The sequence below is a fragment of the Salminus brasiliensis genome, chromosome 9, assembly GCF_030463535.1.
Source record: "Salminus brasiliensis chromosome 9, fSalBra1.hap2, whole genome shotgun sequence".
Classification (NCBI taxonomy): Eukaryota; Metazoa; Chordata; class Actinopteri; order Characiformes; family Bryconidae; genus Salminus; species Salminus brasiliensis.
In genome coordinates, this window is record NC_132886.1 from 35,186,377 (window position 1) to 35,205,768 (window position 19,392).

Sequence of the window (19,392 nt, forward strand, 5' to 3'; positions counted from 1 at the left end):
AGATAGTAAAACAAGTAACAGCTGAAGCAAGAAATACGAAAATAACTAACGGATACACGAAAATGAAAACGACATATGAGCCAAATATTCCAGAGAGACACTTAAATTTAACTACTGGCGGGAAAAACATCCCATTTCGAGCAAAACGGAAGAGTAATTCCGCAATTAACCACCAGTTTACAGCATTAGGTCAGCTTAGGCCCTCTGACCAAACTTGCTCGACATTAGTCACCATCAGGCCAACATCAGGTTTTGGTCAAGCATGACTTGTTAATGTTTTGTCAATGTAAACAATGTTGTTAAGTCAGTGTTGGGCCAACATGTACTTGTGATGTAGGTTTTCCACTCAAAACCAAATACACCCCTTATTTGTTATATATATATATATATATATATATATATATATATATATATATATATATATATATATATATATATAAATTTTATCCATATTATCCAATGAACCAAAAGTCTTACCGGGGGAAAATCCAGGATTGCAGAACAGAACCCATGAAATGAGATTTGTTTTTAAATAACATGGGTTTTTTCCATAATGGGTAAAAAAAAAACTAATGCCTGGGAAATCACCTGGGATTTTTGTTTCCTAAAATGAATGATCTCGATAATTATCCAGTACATATATATATATATATATCTTTGCAGACGCACAGTAATAACTTAGGCGCATTACCCATTTTGCCCTGTAGGTGGTACCAATAAACCATTCACTAATATCTTCCCAACACTGTGGCCTGTTAAGGTATGCTAGAAGTTGTGTATGCTTGATTGAAACTATTTGAATAGAAATTAATTACAAAGTGCTATTGCATTTATTTTTTATTAACTTTATTAATCTTAAATACTGCTGTGTTTGAATTTTAACCAACGTCTCGGATATATTTGTGCAACTCTGATGTAAAATATTGATGTATTTGAGACCGAGTTCAAAATAAAGTGCTGTATCCCAATGAGTTTCCATTAGAATAGTTCCTAACACAGATATGCAACATGCAGCACCTCTGGACAATGGTCAGTGGGATGGGACAAGGCTGTCAAAAAGCATCATGGAGCACAAAGACCATGACGTCTGGAACAACGTTCTTGCCCTGTTTTGTTATTTTTTGCATCAAGGGTTTTTCTTCTTGCACACTTCCTATTGACATCAGTCTTGTGTGGCATCATCTCCTTCTGATGGTAGATGCTGTACTTTGCCATCAACTGTGGCGAGAGCTACCTGAATGTCCCATGAGGACATTTTAGGGTTGTTGGAGACTCCTTTACACATATTGTGGTCTGTTCTCTGATTTAGAAGTGTTCTGAAAACTTTTAAAATCCCTTCTCAGACTCATCTGCATCTGCAATCTTCTTTCTGAAGGCCTCAGGGAGCTCTCTGGATCTGGCCATGGTGATCTTCAACACTCACTTTAACAATCAAGAACAAACCAGACCAAATGTCTGAGGTTTAAATGAGACGGGTTCCTCCACAATCTTCTCCAACCATGTTCTAAACATCTGCAGCTGATGTTCTGCACCTGATCATAATTGTAGGCATTTTAAGGAGTAATAAATGTGGGGGTGTCCTAACTTTTCCTTATAGGAAAATTGTGTTTTTTAAAGTTACATTTTGCAAATTACTTTTATACTTTTTATTTCTCTGGTTTTATGTGTCTAGTTATTACCTTCATCTCTCAATATTGTCCAAATGAAGAAGGTTTCCATAAGGGTGTCCGAGTGTTTGTTTTTTTCACATGACTGTACATCTCTAGATAATTATCTCAGGATCTTGAGATAATTATCTCTAGATAAGTCATTTAAGCAAAAGTGCCCCCCCCCATGTCTTTCTGAGGGCTTTGTAGGTCTTTGTAGATCCAGATTAATTTGATGAATCGAAATTAGACCATATGCATTTAGTAAATGTAGCTACATTAGATTTGGTCCTTTCAGGAGAAAAAATGTTTGTTTGTGTGTCGTGGGGGTGCACTGTGCATCTTACCCTAGGGCTCTTCTTCCCATTCAAGTCCATACAACATCAGGACTCCAGTTGTGCTCTCCATATTCCTTCTTTAAGAAACCTGAGCCAACAAGGACAAGAAGGCGTTCCTCAGGAAAAGGGAAACACCCTAAAAACCAGAAACCATATTTGTGGGGGTGGTACTTGGCAGAAGGGAATAGGGTGGGTTTATCACGAAGGGCTGGGTTTTGGGTTTTAGGGGGCTGCTTGTAGAACAGAAGACCTTGGAGCTTAGAAGCTTTTCGAGCGACCACGTCAACAGCTCAGTCAGAGGGGCTCCAGAGAGGAAGACCATGACCTCAGAGTGTGAGAACTGATATTAAAAACAAAGGACTGAAGACAACGAGGACAAAGGAGACAGCATGACCACTCACTCCACTTTGCTGCAGTGACTGAAAAGTATGACTTGTGGCCTGCTGCACAAGTTAATGCAGGGTAGTGATAGTCTATGCAAGACTGGGTGTTTACAGAGTTACTTTAATAGGATTTCTGAGGAGAATTTAGGATTGAAAAAAGTGTAGATTGCGTCGTGTTTTTTTTTCTTTGAGCCTCGTGGTGGCAGAAAAGTAAGGCAGCAAAGAGTTTGGAAAAAAAAAAAAAAAAAAAGTTTCTGGAGCCCAGGTGGGAAGATTTGCTTCGGGAAAAAATGGCCTTTTGGTCGGATGCTGTTACGGAGCTTTTGCTCTTACTGGCGTGTTGGATGTGTGTTTTTGGAGAAGGACCGAAACAAGACATAAAACCTGAGGTAAGTACGACATAAGATGTAAAACAGTCAAAAACTAAGGTAAATTCATATTAACCGAGTCTTGTTATTCTTCAGCCTCTTTTTTTAATTAGCCGTTCCACCTTAAATGCTGCGGCAGTGAAAACCTGGTGCCTCGTAGGTGGCACGCTTTAACCCACACAGCGTTTAAGGTGGAACGGGTCTTTCGAATAAAGTGGCGGTTTTAGCCTTCCGCCAAATGTGAGATTAATATAGCTAAGTTATCAAAGCACGGTTATACACTGCTAGCTACCTTCTGTCCTCACTCCTCACATTTGCCTCTGTGACCCCTAGCTGTAAAAAAAAAAAAAAAAAAATGTTTGGAAAAAAAAAAAAAGCTGAAGTCATGTGAGAGAGGGAGCTGGGAAGATGCTGAGTCTGCAAATATGGCCGCACTGTTATGGGCAAGAAAAGAAGGAGCGAGACGAGGGGAGTCAAAAGTGCCCTATCCGCTGCCCTTTATCTGAGCATACTGACATCTGGTCTAAGTTAAATCGTTGTAAACAAGGGCAGGAGCTTTTCGCTGAGTGAAGACCTTCCTCTAGAGGCAGCCTCCCTGTTTCCTCTCTGCCTATCTCTGCTGGAATCTGCCTTTTAATAAAGTTATCCTTATTCAGTGGGTCATATATCAGCGTTACAGAGCTGTGCAAGAAGTCACAACCATCATTCATTTATAACATTTCCAACCAAAAAGCCTCAGCATCTAAATCTAAGACTCTCTTTCAGTGTTTCTGCACAGGCTTTCATTTTCCACCCTTTGTCAAAAGTTCAGTTTCAGAAGTGGGAGCATTTTCTGTTTCTAGCTATCTCAAGTCATCCCAAACACTTTCAGTAATGTTGAGGTCTGGACTCTGGGGCGGACAATCCTTTGTTCTGCTTTCTTTTTTTTCTTTCTTTTTTTTTCACTCAGGAGTAAATTGTCTGCATGGCAGCTGTTAAACTATTAAAATACAGTGCAAAAAAAATGGACACTTCTGTTCTAATGACGCTTCTGCTGAGCTCTTTAATATTCAGTAACTTTCACTCAAACAATGGTGCATTTAAATATGCAGAAGACAAACAGCAAACTGTGCACCCTGTGACAAAATATGAATTCCATAAGACATAAGGTATATTATACAGGTACATACTGCAAATGTTTACTTGGCCTCCTTCACCGTCATGCACACGATGTGTTGATGTCAAAACTAGAGTTGTGGTATTAATAATTCAAGAAATTTGATGTATATGATTTAATTTACCTTATGTGACCAGTGCACATCTTGCGATATTACTATTGCGCATGTCCATGGGTGTGCCATACATTTTAGGCAGCATGTGAGCAGTCAGTTCTCGTAGCTGACGTGTTGGAAGCAGGAAAAATGGGCAAGTGTAAAAATCTCGGTGACTTTGACAAGAGCCAAATTGTGACGTCTCGACTTCTCTGGGGTTGTTCCCGTTATAACATGGTAAGAACCTACCAAAAGTGATCCAAGTAAGGACAACTGGTAAACCGGTAACATGGGCATCGAAGGAGGCCCCACCTCCCAACTTACAGGACTTAAAGGATCTTGGTGCCAAAAACAGCAGGACACTGTGTCTTGATGGGTCAGTGCTGTTTTGATGGCACAAGGGAGGCTGACACAATATTAGGCAGTTGGTTTTAATGTTATGGCTGACTGGAGATTCAGCAGGACAGAAAAAGTAGGCTCCAGTGGCAGCTTTGTTTGTGCGGTCTTCACGTCAGTGCTGCACTCATGACTTCAGCTTGAGACTGTCACCCTCTAAGTGAGTCACAGTCCATTTCTATGTTGCACTGATGTCTGGGAAGTTTGCAGCTGGCAAGCCCACATCCTGTGTTAAAAGTCAAATGGCCAGGGGGTTTCCTCATATGTTTGACCACCTTTATCCTGTGAACAGATGTGTAGAGAATGCCAGCAGCTATGAAACTGCTGAATCAGGAAAGGGAAGAGGTAAAGAATAGACGCTATTGTATAGGCGGACTGTGATATCATTTAAGGAACTGGAGGAAGCCACAAATGTTGGAATGGGATGTCACCTTATAATTGTAATAAAACCATTATGGACTGCTCACTGACTGCTCACAGAGAGTGCTCGTACAAGGTCAGATAAGACATTATTATATTATACTATATTATTATATGCTTTAAAAATATGAAAAAATAGTAAAAATTGTCCAACAATCTTTATTCACAACTCCTGCAATGAAATTCTCCTGATCGTGGTGTCCACTGGTCCAGCTCAAGCAGCTCAAAGCACTAGAACCATAGGTATCACTGTTATCTGCTGAGAACGCTCCTCACTGCGGAGGACTGGGAATCACTAATAGCTCATAGAGGATGCTCTGCTTGAACATAACAGAAAAAGCAAAGGATTGGAAATGGATTAAAATAGTTGTTACACAGTCCTTTTTCTTTTTTTTTATTAAAGCTAGACCAGTTGGTTAGTATATGGCCATCATGTCGCCATGAGGGTAAGGTGTTGTAATGCTCATGTGGGTTTTGAGTTTGGATCAAGATAATATTGTTTATTGTGATAATTCTACAAACGACAATCCTGGTTTCTTCCTTTTCCAGGAAAGCTTTCTTAAAAACGTATCTTGTTGACATGAAGTGGTGGCACCATTTCAGATTTGGAAATCTGGCAACAACAACATGAAGTGAGCATCTGCAGTGTTCCAGTTATTGGAGATATTTCTTTCTTGGCCTCTTCAACCGCCATGCTCGCAATGTGTTGATGTCAAAATACAAGCTGTTCTTTTAAAAGCAGGTTCATCACATCTCCATCTGCTCTAAACATCTTACTTATTTCTGTAGCAGGCACAGTATACTGACCTGTGGTACAGTGTGTGAATTTCCATCCAACAAACAATTCATTAAAGTTATAGTACTGCCTCTAGGGAGTAAGGGAAGTATTTTAAAAATATTTCTATTCAACAAAAAGATAGGTGGGCCAGCTGCTGGAATAGCTTGATGTATATCTGCATAAACAGCAGATGGAAATCTCATACAGGGTGCTTAGACATATGAGGAATATTACCTCCTCAGCCATCTTCCTCAGAGAATTCGACCACAAATATTCATGGAAAATGAAACATCATTAAAATCTCTTGAAACTTTTTCCCCACACAGCCAGTGTGTATTGATCTCCAGTGTTTTTCAGAATCTTAGCCACCTTGGCTTAATTCAGGCTAATGATTGAAGTAGTTTTTTAAAAACAGATTGCAAAAATGGATTGTATCTATGTATGAATGGAAAGAAATGCCCAACCAACAAAGTAGTTCTCGGCATGTGTGGAGCTTCTGCCCACTTTTTTCCATAGTCAATTGCCATATGCTTACACTTAGGTTTGGGCCCTATAATTGTAAGAATGTGCACTATATTGACCAAAGTATTGGGAAACCCACACAATACACATATAGAGGTTTTTGAGACATCCCATGCTAAATCCATAGGCATTAAAGGCAGTGTACACAATTCTCGATAAGGACACTACCGTGGTGTTCACATGCTGGTCGCCGGTCTTGAAAAACAATGCTACCACAGTATTAACAGGCTGATCACCGGCCTTGTCTAACAATGCTACCATGGCGTTCACAGGTTGGTTGCTTGTACAACATTGCTACTGCAACGTAACTTTGGCTAGGTGCTTGATTTTATACACCTGAATTCAATGATTAAGAGGAGTGTCCTACAATACTTGTGCCTATATTCTGGGGGCAGGGGAGGACTCACTGACTGCTAACAAGGGGCTCACTGATTGGTGGTGTACCACTCCCCACCACCACCTTCCATACACAAATCAACTATCCTCCCATACACTGTCATAATGTTAAAACCAGCATCACAACTGGACACATGGGAAGAAGGAAAGCCAGCAGAGGCTGATTGATGCTGTAAGCTGGGTTACCTAGAGTCCTGGCATTCATATGGATACATGTGGTTTTCCCAGATGGCAGTGCCCTCTTTCCCTCTTTTTTTCCTCAGTCCTGCCACACTATGAACATTCTTAATGAATGAATTGAGGAACACCAAAGGCTCAGGGTGTTGACTTGCCATCTAAATTCCCCAGATCTCAGTCCAATTGAGCATCTGTAGGGTGTGCTGGATTAGCAAGTCTGATCCATGGAGGCCCCACCTCTCAACTTACAGGACTTAAAGGATCTGCTGCTAACGTCTTGACGGTATAAGATACCACAGGACACTTTTTAGAGGTCTTGTGGAGTCCATGCTTTGAAGAATCAGAGCCGTTTTGGCAACACCAGGGGGACCTAGACATGTGAGGCATATGGTTTTAATGTTATTTGGAACCTTCCCAAGCCTACTTGCACTTGTTCATTCGACTCCTATTCTGTTTTGGTTCTCATATGACGGTAATTGCATGGTGACCTAGAATGTTTTTATGAGGTAATTCACATTATGTCCAAATAATGGGCCTCAGACTAAAGCAATGAACATTTGTACCATTTATAACACTGCTATGAAGTACCATTACCAGGTCACAGAACTTACGGCCTAGTTGCTCACCAAGGAACACACGCAATTCTCTTTAGTTTAAGGTATGCATGTGTTTTGAAGCTTTGACACGGGTAGCTTTCAAATAAAGTGATTAATGCACTGATATCTACCTCAGTCTGTTGCAGGCACAGCGATGATAGGGTTAGCTGGCTGTTGGGGTTTACTATGGTAACTTGAGGAGCTGGACTACATTTTTTGTGAGGCTTGGATATGATCACCTCTCACTCGAATCTTGTTTTATTCCACTGGCTCAGAGAGAATGGAATATGTGAGTCATTTTTTCCCCTGTAATTTGGTTGTCTTTCTCTCACCCTCTTGGATATTAACTAAAGCGCATGCACACACACACACATGCAGTTTTGCAACAGTTTACCATTGTCTATGGAGCATTAACAAAAAAGATGTACTTTAGCGTAATGAGGCTATAGTTTGCAAAACCTATATAATTAGGTTGTGTGACTATTACGAAAAGCCTGGGACTCTGTTTGAGATGCAAGTAGAAGCAGAAGGGAACTGTATGTTCTTCGCAACCTTTAAAGGATTGTTCCACTGAGGTTTAGCTTCTTAGTACCCATAAGTACCCAGCTTGTAAATCTGTGCTGCATAGCGCTGGATTGCGCGCTACAGTTGGGCAGAGTTTAAACCACTGACTGAATGTAATTCACTTTGTGCCTTTATGAGCAGAGGAGAGCTATTATGATTATGGAAGCCTTTTCAAATGGACAGATAAGGGCCTGTGGGGGGATGGATGGGGGACTGGACACAACTGGACAAGGTTTTCTTCACCCATCCACCGTAAATCTATTTGCAAACTGGCGCACCATGACTTCAGACCATTCTGGGACCACTTGTTTGCATTCCTATTTTTATACGTATTATTTAGGGCTGGCCCAAATAAGTAGAATACCCAGGTATTCAATAAGAATGTCCTGATCCATTTTTTTGCCCACCAAAACGAAGTGTTTTCAAAAGTAACATGGTGGGAGTGTATTTATGTTAATAGAATATCTTTGACAAAAACATGATAGGGATAGGGTTAGCTGGTTGTTGGGGTTTACTATGGTAATTTGAGGAGAGACACTGTAGACTCTAAACTGAGCCTAGAGGACAATCTGATAGAACACAGCGGTAAAAACAAAGCATCAGAAATTAATCAGACTTAAAATAGCTGATACCAAATATATATAAAATATCCCTGGATCAACCCTAGTATACATTCGTTATGTTGGTGCTAGAGCTCAGTATTCTGGACACTGTGTATTTGTTTTATAGATTTTGGGGAAATGCTCAAAATCTTATAGCCTATAATAGTTGGTTGGACTGTGTGATTGTCCAGATTGCCTGGATACACAGATTGTCCAGCAACCAAACAGCATTTCCACTGGATAGTTTATATACAGCACAGTCATATACAGCACCTTCAGTGTGGAGTTGCCTACCCTAACCCTAACCCTAACCCCTCCTTTGGTAGTAATGCTCTGTGTCAGTACTTTGTGGCGTTTAGTGGCGTGCAATCACTTCAAAAGAAGCAACCATTTTCCCTGCATTTAATTAAAGGTTATTAAACATGGATTTTAGTTGATCATACGGTTTAAAACAATGAATGGAATTCATTTATATGCACAATAAATATGGCAACCACAGAAAATAGGCAGTGCCACAGTGGTCTGGAGCCTTGTAGATTGTGGGAGTCTGTTGAAGTAACTGAACTATTGTTGTTATACTAAGCTTAATAATTTCACATTAAACATCATGATGCTTGTCCAATTTTTGTTATTCATCAGAGTGTCAAAAGAATAGTTCAGCAAAGAGCGACCATTAAAATGGTTAACCACCCCAGATGCAATCAATCAACCAAGACATGTTTGTCTTGTCTTGTATCTGAAGTCTGCTTAATATTACTAACAAACACTGGACTTGGACTGTCAAATTCGAAAGTGGTAAAATACACTGTTATTGGTCATAAAAGTCTCTATTCACTTTCATATCCCTATGCTTCCCCACCCTCTTATTTCCAAGCTGTGTGGGTGGACTTCCACTATTTACATGGGTTTGATGCCAAAACACAGCATAGGTGGTCCCACCAACAAGTTTTAATGGAAAGTGGGATCACTGACAATAATGCAGCCTACTTATGATTCTGGGCCAAATATGGGCCAGTCCAGGCATTTATATGTACAGGTCAGTCATGGCAAATAAATTGTGGGCCTAAACAGGCCCAGCTGTACCACCATCATTTATGGTTTGTGTTTTATGAACTGTGGCCCAAATGTAGCCTACATTGTTAAACAGCATTTATACTTTGTCCCAAGTGCGTCCAGCTGCAGTTATCTTCTTTACAAAAGGCTTCAGTGGACTTTACAGGTGTCCCTGCACAGTAAAATAGTGCACCACCACTCCAGAGTCTGCTAATTCTTAGTAAGATAGACTGCTGTATTATTGCATAATCCAATAATACGACTAGAGCTGAAAGAAGTGGGGAGATGAGTGGCACATGACATTGTTGTAGGGTGGTATTAGTCCTTTGCAAACTTTGGTGTACAAACAATACAACTGCATTAAATACAGACTTAATACAATATCTGCTCTCCACCTCAACTATTGTTCCACCCTTCGGTAAGATGAAAAGTACTGTGGCATTTGTGTTTACAATTTTCAAGGAGAGTGTCCATTTAAGACAGTGTGTGTAAAGGGTGTGGTCAAGATACGGTGATACAGTGTATATATATATATATATATATATGTATATATATAAATATCCAAAGCTAAAACACTTCAGTTGTGGTCGTAGACCCAGCTAGTCTCTGAGCAATAATTAAAAACATAAGCGAAAGCAAGCTAACACAGACAGGCAGTCTGCATGACACAGGAAAAAAAGACTGTCCAGTGCAACACTGAGGATAAACCCATAAAAAAGTTGCACATTTTCCAAATAGGACCATCTCAGCACAGCTGTGGAAAACCCTGGAGTCAGCATGGGTCAGAATGCTTTTAGTGCCTCATTGAGTCCATGTCCAGATGCACTTTTAAAAGCTAGTGATGCACGACTTCGGGTTTGTTCATTTATGATTACCAGGATGTCAACAGAACCCTAGATAAGGGGACATTAACCTATTTTAGAGTTACTGTAGATCATAGTAATATGAAGAAGTTGAGGCAAATTTAAATCAATTAATATCAAGTAGTGCAACAAATACAAACTGTTACAGTGTCTAAAAAGTACTTGTTTTCGTCTTTAATGCTGTTTTGCGAACTTTATACATAATATTCAGGACCTGTCAAAGCAAAAATCTGCCTCAAAAATATCAGTATGGTGTCTTGCTTACATACACACATACAGTGGTTCTTGCCAATACACAGTCCTAGTGAAAAAAAACTCTTGGCAGGTCTTGTGGCATTGGTGCTTCCTTAATACACTTGTGATGTATTACAAGGCATGTGGCAATCATGTATGCAGCAGTATATGTTTGCAGGGTGTATTGCTCATGGTCTGCAGCACTACTAGAAATATTATCCACTGTTTACATTCCTGTGTTTCTTTCTTTGCTCTAGGCCTGGCTACAGCAGTACGGTTACCTGCCTCCAGGTGATCTCCGGATGCAAGCAGCCCGCTCCCCTCAATCCATTTCCTCTGCAATCGCTGCTATGCAGAGATTCTATGGCCTGACCATCACTGGAAACCTGGATCCAAACACCGTAACGTAAGTCAACTGCAAGCATCTAGACAAACATGTCTGTAGAGTTACTTTATTAATTACTGTGTTTAATTATTACTAGGCCATTATTCTGATTATGTCAACATCATTCTGAGCACATCACGGATCCTTTTAGTATCTAACACTGATTGACTTCTTGTTTCATTGTAAAGAGAGCATAATTAGTCCTGGTGAACTTGAATTAGTGCAGCGCAGTAGGTGTTGGCAATAATGGTACACTATATGTCCAAATGTTTGCGGACACCACTTCTAATGAATGCTTTTAGTTGCTGACTCAGACACAGATACAGAAGTATTGCCAAAAGAAAATGACTGTTTTGCCTGAAAACTGTCTTTAGGCAAGTAACGTTATATTATATTTTTGAGGTATTGGCCATGAAGATATCTTTATTGTTGGATGTGCTGGATGTTTTTTATGAGCACATGAGCACATTCACAGGTTGTTATTATTGTTTTGTTTAATTAGATAAAGAGTAAATAAAGAGTAAAAATGTCATATTCCCCTATATAATGGATCAGCATTGTCTGTTGCCCTCGAGCCACAAATGTTTTTACATTTTGTCTATTAAAAATACAAAGCATGTGGCTTCAGTCTTCTGTTAATAACAAAAACAACAGCTTGTTCACTTTCAAGTCTAGAGTCTTTCCTGTTGTTGTAGTATACTTTCTTTTAAAAGAAATATACTACAACAAATTTCCCTCAACTGGGAATTCTTACTGTGAAAAGTCTGGATTGCACTCTCAACTCCGAGCTCGGTGTCATGACTGGCTAGATCAATGACGGGTGAACACTCACAGGGACGGTGCGATGCAAGACTTTAATAAACCAAACAGGGGTAAACACAAGAATGCAGCAATAACACGGGGGATAATTATTAAACAAAATACAAACGTGACAAACAAACATTGGCAAAAACATGAAAGCCTCCTGAGGCTGGAGGATAGCCAGGGAGCTAGGCGTGATGGGGCAAATAAACAATAGGGGTAAGGCTAAACCAAAAAAACACTGGCAGGGCCAGTAAAAGAAACAAACAAATACCCGCGCTCATCAGACGCAACTAAATTTACGTGACATGAACAGGAGCTTAGGGATTAGTCGCCGAATCCTCAAGGCGACCACGTAGCAATTAGAGAAGTGATAGGCACATGAACTTGACGGACTCTCTCAGACGTCCTCATGAAAACCACAACTTAGACCAAGGATATCACAAACTGTAAACAGACGCCGACACTCCAGGTCGGCTTCGGAACTGTAATTCTCGGTGATGGGGAGATCGCGTTCGCTCCCTAAATACCCCAGCTCAACATCAATGATGTCAGGTCAACAAAGCTGCTCACTCTGTCTGCAGTCTTGACAGTTTTTGTAACTCAAAGATTTCATGGAAGTGTCCATGGTGTCAGTTACATTAATTCCAAGGTTATCTAATATGTTAAATTCTGTTTTCCAGAGCAATGAAGAAGCCTCGCTGTGGCGTTCCAGATAAATTTGGCGCAGAGCTGAAGAGCAACCTGAGGAAGAAGCGATATGCTATCCAGGGACTAAAGTGGGAGAAGAAAGAGCTCACATTCTGGTAGGAGACGAAAGGTTCTGCAAATGTGCACAAATGACAGAAAAAAGCAAAGAGTTCAAATGAGAGCATGGCTGCTGCTGTGGTTTGGTGAACTAAAAGCCCTGATCTAAAGAACACTTCCCTTACGTATGGAAAATTCATTTTGGCATGCAGCTCAATCTATTCCATTTCACTTTAGGTTTGGTCTGGCCAGAATTTCTGTGTGACTGTAATGTAAATCACTTTCTCCCCTCCATACTTCACACCGCCCCCCCAACTCCATATTATCCTTTTTCCTTTGGCCTACTTTTCAGTGATCGCCTCCCCAGTTGACCCTTTCTTGGTTTCTCTTTCCTCTCACTTCCAGCATACAGAACTACACCCCGAAAGTCGGGGAGTACGAAACCTTCGACGCCATCCGAAGAGCCTTCAAAGTGTGGGAGGGGGTCACGCCTCTGAGATTTCGGGAGATCCCTTACAGTTACATAAAGGACAAGACCTCAGACTTTGCAGACATCATGCTCTTCTTTGCTGAAGGGTTCCACGGGGATGCCAGTCCGTTTGATGGCGAGGGAGGCTTCCTAGCACACGCCTACTTCCCTGGCAATGGCATAGGCGGAGACACGCACTTTGATGCTGCAGAGCCATGGACGATTGGCAACCGAGATCTGATGGGTAAGAGAATTTCAAAGCCAGTCCAGAAAATGCTTTGCAAATAAGCACTTAGGCCCCTCGGACGTTCTCTATTATTTGATAGAGGTGTTGTGGTTCTCTTGAACTTCCCCTTATTCAAGCCTGCATGTATGAGGAATGCTTTTCTTACAGAAAATAGATGGCAAGTCTCAGCAGGACCCATTCTATCATGGTTTTGGGTGTAGTGTTTTGGCTTTAAATTGGCCTTAACGTTTAATTCCATTCTTAGGTGCGTCTGGAATCATTCTGACTGTCAGCAGCTTTTAAAACTGTGGTTTTTTTTATATGTATAAAATACAAATCTCAACTGCAGTCTTCAATTTTGAATGGAGTTGTCCTAAATAATCAGCATGAACAAATATTCATATACTATGATTGTTCCTATTGTTCTTATTAGTTAAAGGCATATTTTTTTTAAACACAGTATTTTTTAATGATTTGTTTGTCTAATGTTTCCCCTTTATCTCCCACTGGTACTGCCAATTAACCCACCTCTTCATAGCTCCCCCTAGCATGAGGTTAAGGACTTAACACGTCTCTTTCAAACTTCCTTTCGAACTCCGACATACCAGCTAACAAACACCTATGCCAGCCAACTGAATTGCTTTTAAGGAGAGATGAGGCCGCTCCATTTTGGTTTAGCTGTTTTACATACCAGCTAACATGCTATCAAAACTACTAACACCCCCCCCCCCCCCCCCCCCCAAATATTACTGTCTAATCCCACTTCCCGACTGACTCTGTACTATTAAAATTAAAGGCTAACACATTGTGTTAGTTGCAGTTTAAAGAACCACATACTAGCTTTCACTCTCCCAGCATCATGTGGTTGAGTGGAAACTGGCAATAACTTAAAATTTGAGGGGAAAAAAGAAAGGAAGAAAAAACATCACTAAACAAAGTCTTGAATTTACGTCCGTTATCTTCCTGCTGTCTAGGCAAGCACAAACCCGGTCTTGCTCATCTCTCTTCTTACCTAAAAAAAACATTATTTTACGTTGTAAGCATTTTTGTTAGTATGACAGTCATTTATTTTCCCACACAAGTCTGTTCTTGTTGCTTGCTATGAGCAGGATGCACACAAAACACTCCCAAAATACCACCACTTAAACTGAAATTACATATAATACCTATCCAAACCCCACCCAATCAAATTTCAGAGGGGGCTGATGGTAGACAATGTAACTAGCTAACTTGTGTGCTAATGCATTCTCTCCTTCAGGAAATGATGTCTTCCTGGTGGCTGTGCACGAGCTGGGCCATGCCCTGGGCATGGAGCATTCAAATGACCCCTCTGCCATAATGGCCCCATTCTATCAGTGGATGGACACTGAAAACTTTGAGCTTCCTGAGGACGATCGACGTGGAATCCAGCAGCTCTATGGTAAGGTGCAGAGAACGGTAGAGGTTTGCTATGGCATGGACAAATATGCCTAATAAGAGCAGTGTAAGCATATTTATTTTTGTCTCCACGTCCTGCAGGGCCTAATCCTGGTGACAATCCTCGACCACCATTCAGCCCCCGAATCCCTTACAATACCCCCCGTCCCACACACATCCCCCGCAAGCCAAGCTTTGCCCCAGATATCTGTGAAGGTCACTTCGACACCATTGCCATTTTTAGAGGAGAAATGTTCATTTTTAAGGTAATAAAATATGTATCTATGTATGTATTTATATATAATATATAATGTGTGTGTGTGTGTGTGTGTTGTTCATCTCTAACCTTTGATCTTGGTGATAGGATAAGTGGTTCTGGCGGGTCCGTAATCACAGAGTTATGGAAAATTACCCCATGCCAATCGGACATTTCTGGAGAGGTCTACCCACATCCATTAACGCTGCCTATGAGAGAGAGGATGGAAAATTTGTTTTCTTTAAAGGTAACTCTTGTTTTTATAACTTTATTTTTAAATGGTCTGGACGGTTGATTGGGTGATTCATGTTATTTAAATACAAGTTGCAAGTAATGTTATTTAATTCAACTACAATAGTAATGATAAACTGCTTTGTTTCCCAGGGGACAGGCACTGGGTGTTCAGTGAATCGATCTTGGAGACAGGCTACCCAAAAACATTGAGGGAGATGGGCAGTGGCCTTCCTAAAGACAGAATAGATGCTGCCCTTCTTTTCACTCCTACAGGCAACACATACTACTTCAGAGGAAACAAGTAGGTGATCTGTGGTGTCCGTTAAAAAGTAGGGCGTAATTCATAGTGCAGAACACATTGATATCATCTTTTTTTCCCTCAGATACTATCGTTATAATGAAGACTCTCGATCAGTGGACCCAGACTATCCTAAACCTATCAGCAAATGGCAGGGTGTCCCAGATAACATCAGAGCTGCTTTCATGAGCCGAGACCAAGGTGACTCTTCTTTTTTCATTCTTTCTTTGTTAAATTGGGGTGGGGTGGGGTGGGATTGACCCTTTTATTGTGGTTCTTCTAAGAATCACTGAATTAACCTCTTGTAGCATCTTTATCTTGAAGCGTGTAATGTAAAGGTAACATTAGGAATGATGTCAAATTGTAAATACCTCTCTTTGACTCTTCTGATCTTAGGTTACACCTACTTCTACAAAGGCAATAAGTACTGGAAGTTTAACAACCAGCTGCTGAGAGTGGAGCCTGGTTACCCCAAGTCTGCCCTTAGGGACTGGATAGGCTGTCCAGATGAGGACCCCAAGACTGGCGGAGGTGGAGGAGGTGGTGGAGGTACCAATGACCGTAACGACAGAAATGACGGGAATGACGGCAATGATGGAAATGACAGAAATGATGGTAATGGCGGTAATGGCGGTAATGGCGGTAATGGCGGTAATGACGGTAATGACGGTTATGACAAGGAAACCAAGCATAAGGAAGAGGACAACGTAGAGGAGACGGAGGTGATCGTCATCGAGGTGGACAACGCTGGCAGTGGTGGAATCAGGGCTGCGGCGGTGGTGGTGCCACTCCTGCTGCTGGTGTGTGTGATTTGCACGCTGGGGGCCTTGCTCTTCTTCCGCAGGTATGGCACTCCACGCCGCCTGCTCTACTGCCAGCGCTCCTTACTGGACAAGGTTTAAAGATAAGGAGAGGAGAGGAAGGTGTGAAGAGAAGGGGACCACAGAGGACAGGAGAGGAGAAGAGGATGAAGGAGTGGAGAAAGTACAGTACAGCGATATTCAGGCATTTAAGGACAACAAAGTTAAGGCCCTAGCCTTGAGGTTGGGCATTTTTTTTTAACCCCACCTAAAATCTTAATAAAAGAACTGGCCATCAGTGGACTGTATTGTGGGACCATTTTGAATCTAATTTATGGGAAAACGGGTTGATAAATTGTGGTCTGATTGTGGTTTTAAACCTAAAGGAAAAGATCTAAGATACTATTTTATTTTGGGTTCCAATTATAGAATGCTTTAGAATGTGCCCTACAAATACTTACTATGCACTTATACTGCTATATGTAATGACCTGAGTGTTTTTTTTTAACAAAGTTCTGAAATGATACAAATGATGTTTTACAGTCTAGCACTACGTGTTCCAATGCAGAATGCTATAAATGGTGTCCAACCTGTGGTAAAGTGATGTAGAGTGAGATTTGGTCATCACAGAGTATGGCTTTGTAAAGCTCGCCGACCTAGAATGCACAATTGTGTCTTTTTTTCATTCTCCAACTTTCTCCCATTACAGTACCCAGAAGGCATAACACTGATACATCATACAGACAGTTCATCCTCAAGTATTCCTTAGTTCCTCCCACCTTTAAGACTCTGCATTAATGCATTAATGTATGCCCGAATACTGTAAATGTCATACATGCACTTGAAAACGGAAAAGTACAAGGGAAATCCAGGAGATGGGCCTTTTAAACTGGAGTTTAAAGGAATTATATTTCATACGAACATTCAAAAATTTGTCGTATGTAAATATCAGGGAGCCCCTGGTTTGTCTGTGAGGGGTTTGTTTTCTGAAACAGTGATTGTGCTCGTTTCAGCTTTAATTAATAAAAAAAAAACACAAGACTGTCCAGTAGGGGTGGGCAATATGATATGATATTGTGATAGCTTTGGATATTGCGATGCCCAGTATGTTTTTCTTAGAGTATTGAGGATATGGTCAGTGCACAAAGAAAACCAATCAACTGCACGTTTTATTACTTCATTATTTGGAAGGAGTGCTGCACATTTCGAATAAAACTCGCTGTGCTAAGTAAGGAGAGTTTAGGAATAGCAGTGTTTAGGAATCTATAGCTACTAATGCATTTTGTCTTCGACCACATGTATTGCACTAAATATTGTGTATTGTCAAAATGTCTAAAAATATTGTGATATAATATTTTTACCATATTGCCCACCCCTAGTGTCCAATATGTTTTGCATATTTGATGATCGCAAAAAATAAACTGTCCTCTGCCATCCTGGATAATCATTTAAAAACAGGTTCACTCTCACATTCATTCTGTTTCCCTATGTTTTAGACCTGTAAAACCTGATGCGTATCATTTTTATATATTATGATTAATCTACAAACCTCTGGCATTGTGTTTTTTATACCATTACAGTTTGTTGTAGGTATTAGTAGCATTGCAGTCTTTATGACGCATGTTGGAATAGTAATGTTGGAGACAGATCCAGCAGTAGGAAGCCAAATTTCATATTTTTTTTTCTAAAGCCTTTTAAGATGAGACAGCTTAAAAGCCCCCCCACCCCCCATCCCACAATTTCTTCTGTCTCCTCTCCTTTGGATCCACTTGTACCCCTTCTGGTGTAGCCTGTGACGCCAGCTCATCGCTGTTTGTTTGACCCCCTTTTTTGAATGTCCTTACATAGCTCTCTTAATTGTGGTCAGTGTGCAAGTCAGATGCTTAGTGTTTTATCAAGGGACCTCCCAAATCACCTCTCAACAGCCCTAAATATATAGACCACTCAACAAAGACCACCCCCCACAGGTATGTTGCTCCCCTTTACATCAAACCTTTACCCATTATACTATGGCCTTTAGAAGCCTGCATTAAAAGTTGTGTTTGTCTGTCTTTCATTAATATGCCTTGTTATTGTACTGTACCGTAGATTTTTATTATTGATGATGATGATGTCATTATTATTATGACTATTGCTATTGTTGTTATTGTTGTTCTCCTTAAAAAAGAATGTGTTTTGTTTTTAGCTTTGTCATTACGGTCCTGCTGGACAGGCAACAAATCTAAATGTTATGAAGTGGCCTTCATTTGGGTGAAAGGGTGGGTTTGTACTTCTGAATTTAAGACATGAAATAAATTGAGGATGTGAAAAATGAGTTCTCTGCTTGTGTTTACAGTTTTAATTCTTGACTTTTGGTGCTTTTTGTTTTTTAATAAAATTGAATTCCATTTAATTAAACAAAACAATGATAATGGTAATGATATTTTAATGATAATAATGGTCATTATCTAAAATGAACTAATTGATAATTGTATTTGTCCGTTGTGCTGTTTTTTTATGACTCTTTAATAAGAAAATAAATTTTTAAATATGTTTTATTTGTTTTGATTTGTTCATTATTGGGCTGCTTTCGGATATTTTGAGAAGGACAAAATGTGTGGATAATGGAAACATTGTAATGGAAATGCTTTGCTTGTTTTTCAAATGGGACGGGGTTGGGGTCTGGCAGTAACAGTGTAGAAACCCCACACTGTGCTTTTCCTGCTTTTATGGCAATTAAAAAACTCATAAAAACACTGTCCGGCCATAGAATATTTTTTATAAGGAGTGGAAACCTTTTTTTGTTGTTGTTTGGAAGAAGGAGTACGATCACAAAATCAAACCGTAGTCCTAGATTAAACCTTGGCCAGAGGTAAAATCTTGATAAAAACATGGTTAATTGTATACGGGATATTTCCTGACTCCAAAATGCATTCTGATTGTTTAGATGTTTCTTTAAAAAATGACTAACACTGAACTATATGGGAAGGGCACAGGTATTATTTTGATGACTCTTCCATGAAGGTCCTATTTCTGCAGGTGTTGCTGCATAGTAGAGCAGTGCACAACCACTGTTCAGAGTCAAGAAAAGGTAAAAAAAAAACATCAATCTATGGCTGTCAAACAATGAATTTGATTGGTCTTCTTTCAGACCTCAACCTGACCTTCCCCAGTCCTGTGAACTGCTGTTTCTTA

At 40.3% G+C, this 19,392-nt stretch overlaps 1 protein-coding gene across 1 annotated transcript; it reads left to right on the forward strand.

Annotated features, from left to right (window-relative positions):
• The first annotated feature begins 2,254 nt into the window (after nt 1–2,254).
• mmp14b (matrix metallopeptidase 14b (membrane-inserted)) lies at nt 2,255–18,951 on the forward strand. The gene is made up of 10 exons (XM_072688273.1): nt 2,255–2,756; nt 10,844–10,992; nt 12,456–12,578; nt 12,925–13,232; nt 14,473–14,634; nt 14,733–14,896; nt 14,995–15,133; nt 15,271–15,421; nt 15,504–15,619; nt 15,815–18,951. The coding sequence occupies exons 1-10, from the start codon at nt 2,658–2,660 to the stop codon at nt 16,318–16,320; spliced, it is 1,917 nt and encodes a 638-aa protein (XP_072544374.1). The 5' UTR covers nt 2,255–2,657; the 3' UTR covers nt 16,321–18,951.
• The last annotated feature ends 441 nt before the right edge of the window (nt 18,952–19,392 follow it).